At 43.9% G+C, this 11,625-nt stretch overlaps 1 protein-coding gene across 2 annotated transcripts; it reads right to left on the bottom strand.

Moving 5' to 3' along the window:
• Positions 1 to 360: 360 nt before the first annotated feature.
• On the bottom strand, positions 361 to 10,339 carry LOC132891500 (phospholipid scramblase 1-like). 2 transcript variants are annotated; one of them, XM_060929151.1, is made up of 9 exons: positions 10,139 to 10,339; positions 10,019 to 10,041; positions 9,872 to 9,942; positions 9,709 to 9,751; positions 9,109 to 9,329; positions 8,431 to 8,592; positions 693 to 854; positions 540 to 607; positions 361 to 463 (listed from the first exon to the last, which is right to left on the bottom strand). In XM_060929151.1, the coding sequence occupies exons 2-8, from the start codon at positions 10,029 to 10,031 to the stop codon at positions 578 to 580; spliced, it is 702 nt and encodes a 233-aa protein (XP_060785134.1). In that variant the 5' UTR covers positions 10,032 to 10,041; positions 10,139 to 10,339; the 3' UTR covers positions 361 to 463; positions 540 to 577. The 2 variants fall into 2 exon arrangements, with proteins under 2 accessions (XP_060785134.1, XP_060785124.1); XM_060929141.1 differs by lacking the exon at positions 10,139 to 10,339 and having other exon boundaries at positions 10,019 to 10,121.
• Between the last annotated feature and the right edge of the window lie 1,286 nt (positions 10,340 to 11,625).

Genomic DNA, 11,625 nt, shown 5'->3' with positions numbered 1-11,625 from the left:
TTGTAACCTTTTCCAGCCTGATGAGCATCAACAACGCTTTTTCTGAGGTCCTCAGAAATCTCCTTTGTTCATGCCATGATACACTTCCACAAACACACGTTGTGAAGATCAGACTTTGATAGATCCCTGCTCTTTAAATAAAACAGGGTGCCCACTCCCACCTGACTCTAATTTCACCTTCAAATTAACTGCTAATCCTAGAGGTTCACATACTTTTGCCACTCACAGATATGTAATATTGGATTATTTTCCTCAATAAATAAATTACCAAGTATAATATTTTTGTCTCATTTGTTTAACTGGGTTCTCTTTATCTATTTTTAGGACTTGTGTGAAAATCTGATGATGTTTTAGGTCATATTTATGCAGAAATATAGAAAATTCTAAAGGGTTCACAAACTTTCAAGCACCACTGTATGTTTCGCTTCTTATAGATCTGAAGCATGGACATCATCTGGTGAAACTGAAAAAGAAAAACAAACAATGTCAAATCCAAATTAAAAAATAAATTTAATCAGATTTTTTTTTTCAAAACTTACCCAGGAATGAAGTCCTGCTCAGATTTTTTTTTTCTTTTTCAATCGCTATGCTCATAGAACATGAAGTCCTAATGAATGAAACAGAGTCAGATGGAGGAAATGTGAAGTGATCATCTTTTAACAATTACAGTAACAGGACAAAGAAATGCTTACGATGAGAAAACAGGCTCCGAGAAGCACAGCCTTCATCTTGACGTCCAGGTCCATCGGGAAGGTGACCCCGAAATTGTCAGCATTGGTGAAAAGCTCTTTTACGAAGCCTGTCCACTGCTTTCTGATCTGGCCCACGGACTCCTTTTCATCTAATGAGATAACCTGAGGGGGCAACATGATACAAAACGAATGAAATCGCTTTACAGCTAACAAGTCACTTACTGTTAGTCTCCTCCAGCTCTGATGGCAGACTAGTCAGAATTGTATGCTGTGTGCTACGTGTCAGCGTGGCTTAGCTAGGTTAGCTTACTCACGCCGTCCCCGTTTTTAACCTTGGCCAGATTTCAGCAGACGCCTCATGTATTGTTTTGTGGCTTGCTAAGACAGGCTCAGGCCGATAGCAGATATGTTCTAGATGTTCTGTGTTGAGATCTAACAAACCATAGCCTACTGCAGTGTGTGATATCTCAGAGTAGTTACCAAAGTGTCAGTAATTTGTATAATTTGCTGCGATGTATAGCAGACTACATGTTTTGATTAAGGCTACTCATTTAGGCAAGGTCGTCAATTCAGCTATGGGCGATCGGGAATCATTTGTATCCTCAACGGATGTAAAAGAATATAGATCAATTCCGTCAGTGGGAATTATATTCAAATGGCTATGTTTGGCATTGTTCGTGGTACCGTTTTAGCAGTAGTGGGTTAAAGATTTTTTCGTTTATTTATTTTTTGTAACATCATCGCTCCGACTCAATTCATCATAACATTAGAAATGTTTGCCAGCGATGGCTAGGATCTCCACCATTACCTCCTCAAATATTCATTAAAGGTCATAGGCAAGGGTTGGAGGTGAAACATAGAATATCAACTTTATTGTCTAGAACGACCCAAAAAGCGAATTCAATCTTTCTGGTGTCTAATTTGCACCCTAAAATTGAATGAAACGGTTAAAATATACTGTTTTGCCCAATTTCCAAAGGTTTGCTTACATCTCACTTATGCGCACTTTCACCACCAGGGGACCATTGTCGTGACGTCATTTAAGCCAAACAGACTGGGAGCAGCTCTGTGTTTACCTGCGAACCGAGCACACTTTGGTCGTGAGAGGTTGTGTAAAATGTCTGATAGCAATTTTGAAGTAGGAACTCTCCAAATTGAATATCAAGAGGTGAAACCATATATGTATGAACCTATGGCCGTTGCGAAGCAATCGGTGATTGTGGCTCACTGGTTTGACCGTGCGGACAGCGACTCAGCCGACTCTGATTGCGGTGACGCCGGACCTCAACAAGACTCGTGCCCAAACGATTTATCCTGGTAGTTGTGATAAATTCCTACTTTTGTCGTAATACTAAATAAGAGCCCTTATGAAGAATAATTAAACCGCCCTCCCTAGTGGATATAGGTAACGATTACTTGACAGTGCGCCGGTAGGCCACATTAGCCTGCCATCCGCAGCATTATACTATTTATAGCCGACTCTAAGCCAGGAAATATCCCTTTGTCTCATTTCCACAATAATTGAACAGGATCCCTCAGGATTCTTGACTTGTCAATTGCAAGCAAAAGTAAAAATGTTTACCTCCAATCTTCTCCTTTTTGCTTGAGCATTGCTGCTCCGTTTCTTCTTTGACTGCTTGATTTTGTTTCACGCACACAATCCACTCTCTCTGGCTCTTCCGGAAAAAGGTAAAAACTTCTTCCTGACCCGGTCCCGTTGTTACAGTTCACTGCACCACAATAAGGCATGGTTTTTCTTTGGAAATTCCCAAACGCACGTCTGCATTCAAGCTGAACGGCAATGTAAGTAAACGGAAGTGGACTCGACTCAAGCGGTTTGTTTGTCAAGTTTATTTGTATAGCGCTTTTAACAATAAAAATTGTCGCAAAGCAGCTTTACAGAATTTGAACGACTTAAAACATGAGCTAATTTTGTCCCTAATCTATCCCCAATGATGAAGCCTGTGGCGACGGCAGCAAGGAAAAACTCCCTCAGACGACATGAGGAAGAAACCTCGAGAGGAACCAGACTCAAAAGGGAACCCATCCTCATTTGTGCAACAACAGACAGCATGACTATAACATTAACAGTTTTAACATGAAGTCAGTTTCGTTGATGTTGTAACTCTTCATTGATGGAAACTTGAGTGCAAAACTGTTCATGACAACTGCAGTCCTAAAGTTAGCAAGTCAACTGTAGTCCTCAGCCATAAAAGCATTACTGTAAGAGTCCAGAGCATCCTCCAGGTGTAACCCTCAACTGTCCTCATGGGGCCGTCCTTCACAGGGGCGATGCGATAAAACTCCGACCAGACACAGGGCACCAGGATGGATCAAGCAGGTCTGAGGGGCAGAAGAGAAAACCCCCACTGTGCCTGAAAAGTTAATATTTTAATCAGTGTTTTGTCTTGAATGATGTCACGCGCCAAGTGGTCACGAAATTTGCCGCGATCCGCACTAACTTATTTTAATTCTTACTTATTAACAATACTTCTTGGGACCAGAAGAAAATTACAGAGGGTTTTTTTTAACATATAAAGTTTTAAATGGGGCGGCACGGTGGTGTAGTGGTTAGCACTGTCGCCTCACAGCAAGAAGGTCCTGGGTTCAAGCCCCGGGGCCTCCGGGTGCTCCGGTTTCCCCCACAGTCCAAAGACATGCAGGTTAACTGGTGAGACTAAATTGACCGTAGGTGTGAATGTGAGTGTGAATGGTTGTCTGTGTCTATGTGTCAGCCCTGTGATGACCTGGCGACTTGTCCAGTGTGTACCCCGCCTTTCGCCCATAGTCAGCTGGGATAGGCTCCAGCTTGCCTGCGACCCTGTAGAAGGATAAAGCGGCTAGAGATAATGAGATGAGATAAAGTTTCAAATGTGCGTAAATTGAAAACCGTTGCCTATGACCTTTAAGTTCTTACCTGAAAGCCGTTTAATCCATTAGATGTATCCCTTGCCTATTACCAAAAAAACCCCACTGTGTCTGAAAAGTTAATATTTTAATCAGTGTTTTGAGACAAATTTGAATAATCAATCTTCAGCAGAACCAGACTGTCAGAAAAAGTTTTTCATTGTGAGGCCTTCTGGCCCACCACCTATTTTGCATGCACTATTTTGCGCATGATCTCTTCTGCTTTTACTCTAGATTAAATCATCAAGACTACTGAATGGCTGTTCTCCTTTGTAGTAGTAAGTTACTGTACCTTGAAATTGCATTGTGTGTTTATTTTTAAATACATTGTCCATTACGAGTCGCATATATGGTAATTAATGGCGGCACAGTGGTGTAGTGGTTTGCACTGTCACCTCACAGCAAGAGCGAGAGCTTCACAAGGAATGGACTGAGGCTGATGTCAGTGCATCAAGAGCCACCACGCACAGACGTCTTCAGGAAAGGGGCTACAACTGTCGCATTCCTAATACCAAGCCACTCCTGAACCAGAGACATCATCAGAAGAGTCTTACCTGGGCTAAGGACAGAAAGAACTGGGCTGTTGTCCAGTGGTCCAAAGTCCTCTTTTCAGATGAAAGTAAATTTTGCATGTCATTTGGAAATCAAGAGGCAACACAGCGGTGTAGTGGTTTGCACGGTCACCTCACAGCAAGAAGGTTCTGGGTTTGAGCAAAGTGGCCTTTTTGGGTGGAGCTTGCATGTGTCTGCATGAGTTTCCTCCGGGTGCTCCGGTTTCCCTCACAGTCCAAAGACATGCAGGTTAGGCTAATTCAAAAGTCAAAGTTCCTTCTGTGCCAGGATGTGGTCTTCCCAGGCAGTTTCCTGTCCCAGTACTACCCACTTCCTTAAGGTGCATGGGTGCAGCGCCGATCTCCAATTTGTTAGCCCTTGGCCTCTCACCTATACAGCTAGGGTTACGGTGGGGGGCTAGTCCTCTGGTAACTATGAGAGTTTGACCCCCTCATGTCTGTATTGCAGCGTGTCTTGCCAGATGGCAGTAGGTACCAGTTTTATGATGGTCTTTAGTATGACCCAACCGCCCGGTCGAGAGGCAGACACCCTGTTCTGTAAAGAATACAGTTGAGCTATACTGATGGTGTAACAAAGACCCATTTAATGGGACACTGTTTTCCGGTTCTGCTATAGTAAACATGTTGAACGTGACTCCACTCTCCATCTTGTTCTTTATAGTTAACACACAGTATAGCGATAACATGGTGTCAGAAGAATGACGTTAAGACGAATTACACCTAACAACAAAAGAAAAAAGATGACTGAAGGAATATGGATAATGAGTGAGCCTGGCAGCAACAGGTGCTACAGCCACAGTTAGCTCTGCAGCTAAACCCGCCAGGCAAGTTTGACTTCTCAAATCCTAATGATTGGGCAAGATGGATGAAGATGTTTGAACACTACAGAATAGCGTCAGGGCTGGACAAGCAGTCAGAGGAGTTTCAAGTGAATGCTTTCATGTACGCGGTCAGTGATGATGCCCAAGATATCCTCAATGTTTTACCTCTGACAGCAGCCAAGAAAAAGTCTTACAAGCCAGTCACAGAGGCGTTCGAGAAACACAAGTAGAACATTATCTTCAAAAGAGCATGCTTCAATTGTCGGATTCAAGAGCTGGGCGAGAGTCTTTCATAACTGCTGTACACGCTTGCAGAACACTGTCAGTTTGGAGCCCTGAGAGAAGAATTGATGAGAGACAGAATAGTGGTCAGTGTACAAGACGCTAAGCTGTCAAAGTTTGCAGCTAGACCCAGAGCTGACATTAGCAAAAGCAATGACGAAAGTCATACAAAGTGCAGCAGTGAAAAAACAGCCAGTGCTGAGAGGGACAGAGCCAGCAACAGGGCATGTTGAAGCAACATACAAAAAACACAGCAGAGGACAGCAAGGGATAAAAGAGAAAACAGATAGCCAATCAGCAGGATGTGGCAATACCGAGAGACACCTCTGGAAAGACTGTCCCATCCATGAGGCGGAGTGTAGGAAATGCCATAAAAAGGGACATTTCGCAAAAAAATAAATGCAGGTCAACCAAGGGTGTGCATGATATTACACAGGAGTACGTGGGGAGTCAAGAGGAGGAGGAATGGATTGGAGTGTTGCAGTTGAATGGTGAGGAGACGGTGTTCAAATTGGATACAGGAGCAGCAGTTACTGCAATCCCAGGCAGCACCTATTCCAGTAAAATACATGGAGCACCGAAACAGCCTTGTAAGGTGTTGTATGGAGCAGGATATCTCACACTGGATGTTTTGAGGGGAACCTGACAATCAAAGAGAGAACACCTAAACAATTTGTGTATGTTGTTAAAGAACTGTCAAAGCCTCTTTTAGGTCTCCCGGCAATAATGGCTCTCAAACTGGTGAAGCGTGTCCATACGGTGGAAGCCCGACAGGAGGACTTCAAAGCTCAGTTCCCCACCATATTTTCTGGATTAGGGAAATTAAAGGAGCCCTACTCCAATCACTTTGGAACCAGCTGCTGTCCTATATGTCCCGTCATCTCCGCACCATGTGCCTCTCCCTCTGCATGACAAGGTGAGAGCAGAACTGAACTGCATGGACAGTATGGGTGTGATCTCCAAAATGACACAACCCACACCATGGTGTGCTGGCATGGTTGTAGTGCCCAAGCCTCGTGGGAAAATACCGATACGGCTGTGCGTGGACTTGACACACCTAAACGAGTGGATTCTGAGAGAGAGACATTCTCCCAGCAGTTGACCATACACTCTGAATGCTTGCTGGGGCAAAAGTCTTCACAAAGCTGGATGCAACCTCTGGCTTCTGGCAGATCCTGTGGTCAGAAGAAAGCAAGCTCCTGCCAACTTTCATCACCCCGTTCGGGTGATGTGCATTTAATCGCTTGCCATTCGGAATTGCAGGCATTGTGTGTCGTGCTGATGACATACTTGAGAACAGGGCCCAGCACAATGAGAGACTGCGTCAGGTCCTAAAGAAACTTCAGGGAGAGGGACTGATGATAAATGGAGAGAAATGTGATTTTGCCAAAGAAAGCATAATATTCCTGGGCCGCTGTGTCACCGCAGACGGTGCAACACCAGACCCAGGCAAGATCAGAGTGATACAAGAGATGCCTGAACCTACTGATGTCGAAGGTGTGAAGAGAATGATGGGAATGGCCAACCATCTCACTAAGTTTTTGCCCCACCTTACACACGCCCAATCAAAGACCTGCTCTGTGGAAAGAACGAGTCATGTTGGGAAGTGCCACAGAAGGAGGCATTTCAAAGACTGAAGGTAGAACTGAGCTCCCCACAAGTGTTGGCTGACTATTCACCAACAGCTGAAACGTTCTTGTCTGCTGATGCCTCATTGTTTGGACTGGGGGGGGGTCTTGACCCAAGAGCAACCAGATGAAACATGGAAACCCACCGTGTTCATCTCCAGAGCTATGTCAGACACTGAAAAACATTATGCACAGATAGAGAAAGAAGCTTTGGCAGCTACATGGGCACGTGGTTCAGATTGGAGACAGACCACAAGCCACTAGTGCCATTGCTAAGCACCAAGGCTCTCAACGAACTTCCCCCAAGAGTGCTGAGATTCAGGCTGAGGCTGCTGAGGCTCCCTTTTGACATCATTCACGTGCCTGGTAAGTGCTTGATAACCACAGACACTTTATCAAGGGCCCCTGTGGAGCACACTTTCAAACAGGAGGAAAAGGAAAACGAGGTAGATGTCAAAATGTTCATGGATGCAGTCACTCAGAGCCTTCCGGTCACAGAAGCCAAATTAAAGGTAATCAAAGAGAAACTGAAAGCTGACCCCGTCTGTGCAAAGCTAATCAGATACTGTGAGACTGAGTGGCCAGAAAGGCGTGCGCTCCCCCCCCCCTGAGCTGGCCCCCTTCTGGCCTGAAAAAAATAACCTTATCTTGGCTGGACAGCTACTTCTCAGAGGTCATAGGATCGTGATTCTGTGCTGCATGACACGGGAGATCCTTCATGATCTTCACAGTAGACACCAAGGTATCATCAAGTGCAGAGCAAGGGCCCGCCGGTCAGTCTGGTGGCCAGGACTGTCTGTGCATATCAGTCAGCTGGTGGAAAACTGCAGCATGTGCTCACAGCATAGGGCAGAACAGAGAGCGCCCTTGCTGACCACACCCATGCAAGAGAGACCCTGGCAATGCATCGGCTCAGACTTATTCTTCTGGGAGAAAAAGTCCTACCTTCTCGTAGTGGACTACTTTTCATGCTACATAGAGGTAGCCCACCTCAACGTAGCTTCTGCTGACACGGTTGTGGCTGCCCTCAAGGATGTATTCAGCTGCCACGGGATACCAGAGACTGTAATGTCGGATAATGGGCCGCAGTACAGCTGTTCACTTTTCAAGGACTTTGCCACCGAGTACGGATTTACTCATTTTCTGATGGATTGTGGAAAGGTGCCAATATTTTTGGAGTCTTTATATTAAAAAAAAAAATTTAAAAATCCCCCCAGATGATTCCACTGACCAATCCTATGGAGAGTTTCTTCAGACCGCTCTGAAGGATTGGTCCTTCAGATTGGTCGGTGGAATCATTTGGGGGATATTTTTTAAATATAAAGACTCCCAAAAATATTGGCATCCTTCCACAATCCATCATAAAATTGATTCTATAATAGCAACCAAAGGATTATGCGTAAGCACAACTCCCAGAGGCTCACCCCAATCTCTTCGATCTTAAACTGTCACTTATCACACTCATTTTCCTGAAGAGCGCAAATGTTAATGTGGCAAAATAATCAGAGTGACTGAAAATGAATTCTACCTCAAAATTCACATCGGAACAGCATCTGCAGGAGCAGCAAGGCCCCACGATCTTCAGAACATCCTGCTTCTGCTCGTTTTGAATGGTGAACTTGGGCAGGTAAGGGTGCCACGTCTGAATCACGTACCCAATAGGAATGCCCGGTGGAGACTGCACCTCGAGCTGGAAGTGGAAATCAAGTTTTCAGTCACAGAAATTTTGGTCATGTCGAACCTGAAAATTTGTTTCAGCACATTCAGTTGAAAAAAAAAAAAAAAAAAATATATATATATATATATATATATATATATATATATATATATATTTTAAAAAAAAACCACCTTATGTATGTCATCCTGACTTTGCGAACACAAAAACATCCCCTGTCGATAATATGACCAGAAAGTCAGTTATTTTGAAATGTAACCAAAGTACAAATATTTGGTGCCATATTTCAACCATTAAACATGGTAAAAGTAAAACATCACTGTTAGAACTTTCAATACATTTTCTTGAATTATTATTATTTTTTTATCTTTGCATACAAATGCACTAACTCTATAATTTGTTTGAGTTTGATGATTAGATAGATTAAGAATTATTCTGGTCTCAAAATTCTTGAAATCGAAGCGTGTGAGTATCAGGTTGGCCATCATCATGAGTTAAAACCAGCACCGAAATGCAGTAATACTGCAGTACCTCTTGCAGACAGCAGGGGCAGCAGCAGCCGTCGCAGCGTAGCGGTCGCGTGAGCGTCATCACCTCCTGCCCCATGTTGTCCAGAATGTGGAGGACGAAGGAGCGAAGCGATCCGCAGAAGTTCCGGTTACAGCAGTCGTTGTCCTCGGCCACGAAGAAGACCTGCTGCCCGAGTGTGTTCTTCACCAGATACTTGTTGTTGGACTCCCATCCTAAAATGACTGCATTACAGAGCAAGGAAGTGTCTTTTCATTATGACTACCTTAATAACGACAAACAAAAAAAAAATCGAGACACCGTCACACCCGATTTATTCTATAAGCAAGTATCTAGTGATTTTTTTTTTTTAATGAACTGAGTCCAATCTAGAAGTTTGTTTTGAGCTGTCAAACAAGGTGTGTTTTCTGTCAACATTGTCACAGACAAATATATCATGACTGCTTCCCCTCCTTTGATCAGGTCAACCTTAGCCAGACATGTTGGAAATACAAACATCAAGATAGCGACAGTTGCTCGGGAAGTTGCTCTAACCTGCCAACCAGGCCAAAGGCAAAACAGCAGCATTGTTCGTGTGTGGTTTTAACTTTCTTTGTCCCTCACCTTCAAGCAGTTCCACTTGCTGGTGAATGAGAAGCTGGTCGACCTGATCCCCATAGACAGAACAATCACACACACACATCCATATTTAATGGTGTCAGGTGACACAGCGTTTGTGTCAAAAGTACACTCACTGTGTACACGTCGTAATAATGTCCGGTCTCACCTGCGTTAGGTACTCCAGGCCAGGTGGACACCTGACCGGTCTCATCGCCAGATCTTGAGGAGCCACACAGCCTGCAAATAATGTGTGCAGCCAAGATATATAAAAATAAATCTAAATAAAACAGACTGAGCTATTAAACTCACTCACCAGCTGGATCCATGACTGATTTTCTATTTGATAAAACCAGAAATACCAGTCAGTCACTCATCTTCTCCATGCTCAAGTCTGAAGTCAAAGCAAATTATGGGATGTCTGTATATTTCATACCTGCCTGATGAAATGTGATAAAAGTGAAAGTGGAAAGTACAAAAAGGAAAGCGACAGTACAATAAAAATGAAGAGGATACTGGAAAATTATTTGTAGAAAAAAGTTTTAAAAGGATTAGTAATTAATGCCAGCACTCGCAGGGAAAAAAGGACTCAGCGCAAACAACTCAGGAACCAGGAAGTCTAACCAGCTTTCGCTTTCCTTTTGCCAGTTTTTTTTCTTTCTCTCTCTCTTTTTTTTTCAGAAGAACGCTGAGACCGGAAGCTTTCTTTTTCTCTCTTCCTGTGTAAAGACCACAAGTGGAGGCCATCCACATCAGATGTGCTTTAATATCAACAGATCTTTGATTAAGGTACGTGAATCTTTTCATCATGGCACACCTTCCGCCTGTTCAGTGTGCTGAGTGCAGGATGTTTAGTCATTCTTCCTCCGTCACTAGCGATACCTTTATTAGCTTTATTTGTGATAAGTGCAGATTAGTTAGCTCTCTGATGGAGAAGATTACAGTGCTAGAAGCATGTGTCCAGGCTTTAGAGAAGGTCAGTGAGCATGAGAACAGTGTAGTTTCTGTAGGGGAAAGTCTGGATGCCCTAGGTGGAGTTAGTAATCCCCCAACTCTGGTGTTCTGATAAACTGTCCTACACGTCAATGCATCCTACAAAGCTAGGGTGCAATTTTGGGTAGGGACACTAGGGACGTGTCCCTACCAATATTCCGCCGCTACTGTGTAATCACGATCAATAAAACCGATGTCCTAACCTGAGCAATGATTATATGGCACACAAAGGGTTAAATGTATGACACTGCTAATAATCCCCCCTCTAACATAGATATACATTCTCTGATTAGCTACCTGTTTCTCGCTAACTTACATGGTTGGCTATCCCAGCTGTCACTCCATCTGCTGTAAAAGCAGCACACTTCCCACAGCAGCCGTGACTACCCGCCCATCAACCCCCCGTATCTTACATGTACACACCTGACCTACCCCACGCACCCCCCACTCTCTGTCAGCCTACAAATTGAGCTGGACTTCGATGTCCATGCATGCTTGCCCTATGACTTGCATGCTGACTTGAGTATCATGGACGACAGCCCCCCTCCCAAGAAACGAGACATTCGTTCATTTTTCTTCAAAGTCTAGAATGTAAGTGCAGGGTTTCCGTCGAGCTTTAAAAACTCAACAAAATCCTTTTGATGTATGGAAACCCTTCATAAAAGTATTGCTGCGGCTCCTTAAACAGGTTTAGCAACGTGACAGGACGCATCAGAGCTAGGCTACTGCATAGCTGCAGAGAAAAGGAATGCTGGAGCAATGTAACTTGGTGTTAGATAATATCCTTGATGAATGAATGTTAAATTTATAGACCTAATGGTTTTACAGAATGTAAGTAGTCAGATGTAGGCTACTGCATGGCCATGCAGATGTGCGACTTGCATTTCAGAATCAACAGCGTGACAGCCGCTGATTCTGCTGCGTTCACCG

The sequence above is a fragment of the Neoarius graeffei genome, chromosome 1 (genome assembly GCF_027579695.1).
Source record: "Neoarius graeffei isolate fNeoGra1 chromosome 1, fNeoGra1.pri, whole genome shotgun sequence".
Taxonomy (NCBI): domain Eukaryota; kingdom Metazoa; phylum Chordata; class Actinopteri; order Siluriformes; family Ariidae; genus Neoarius; species Neoarius graeffei.
Note: the sequence above shows the minus strand (reverse complement) of the source record. Positions and strands in the feature narration are given on the sequence as shown.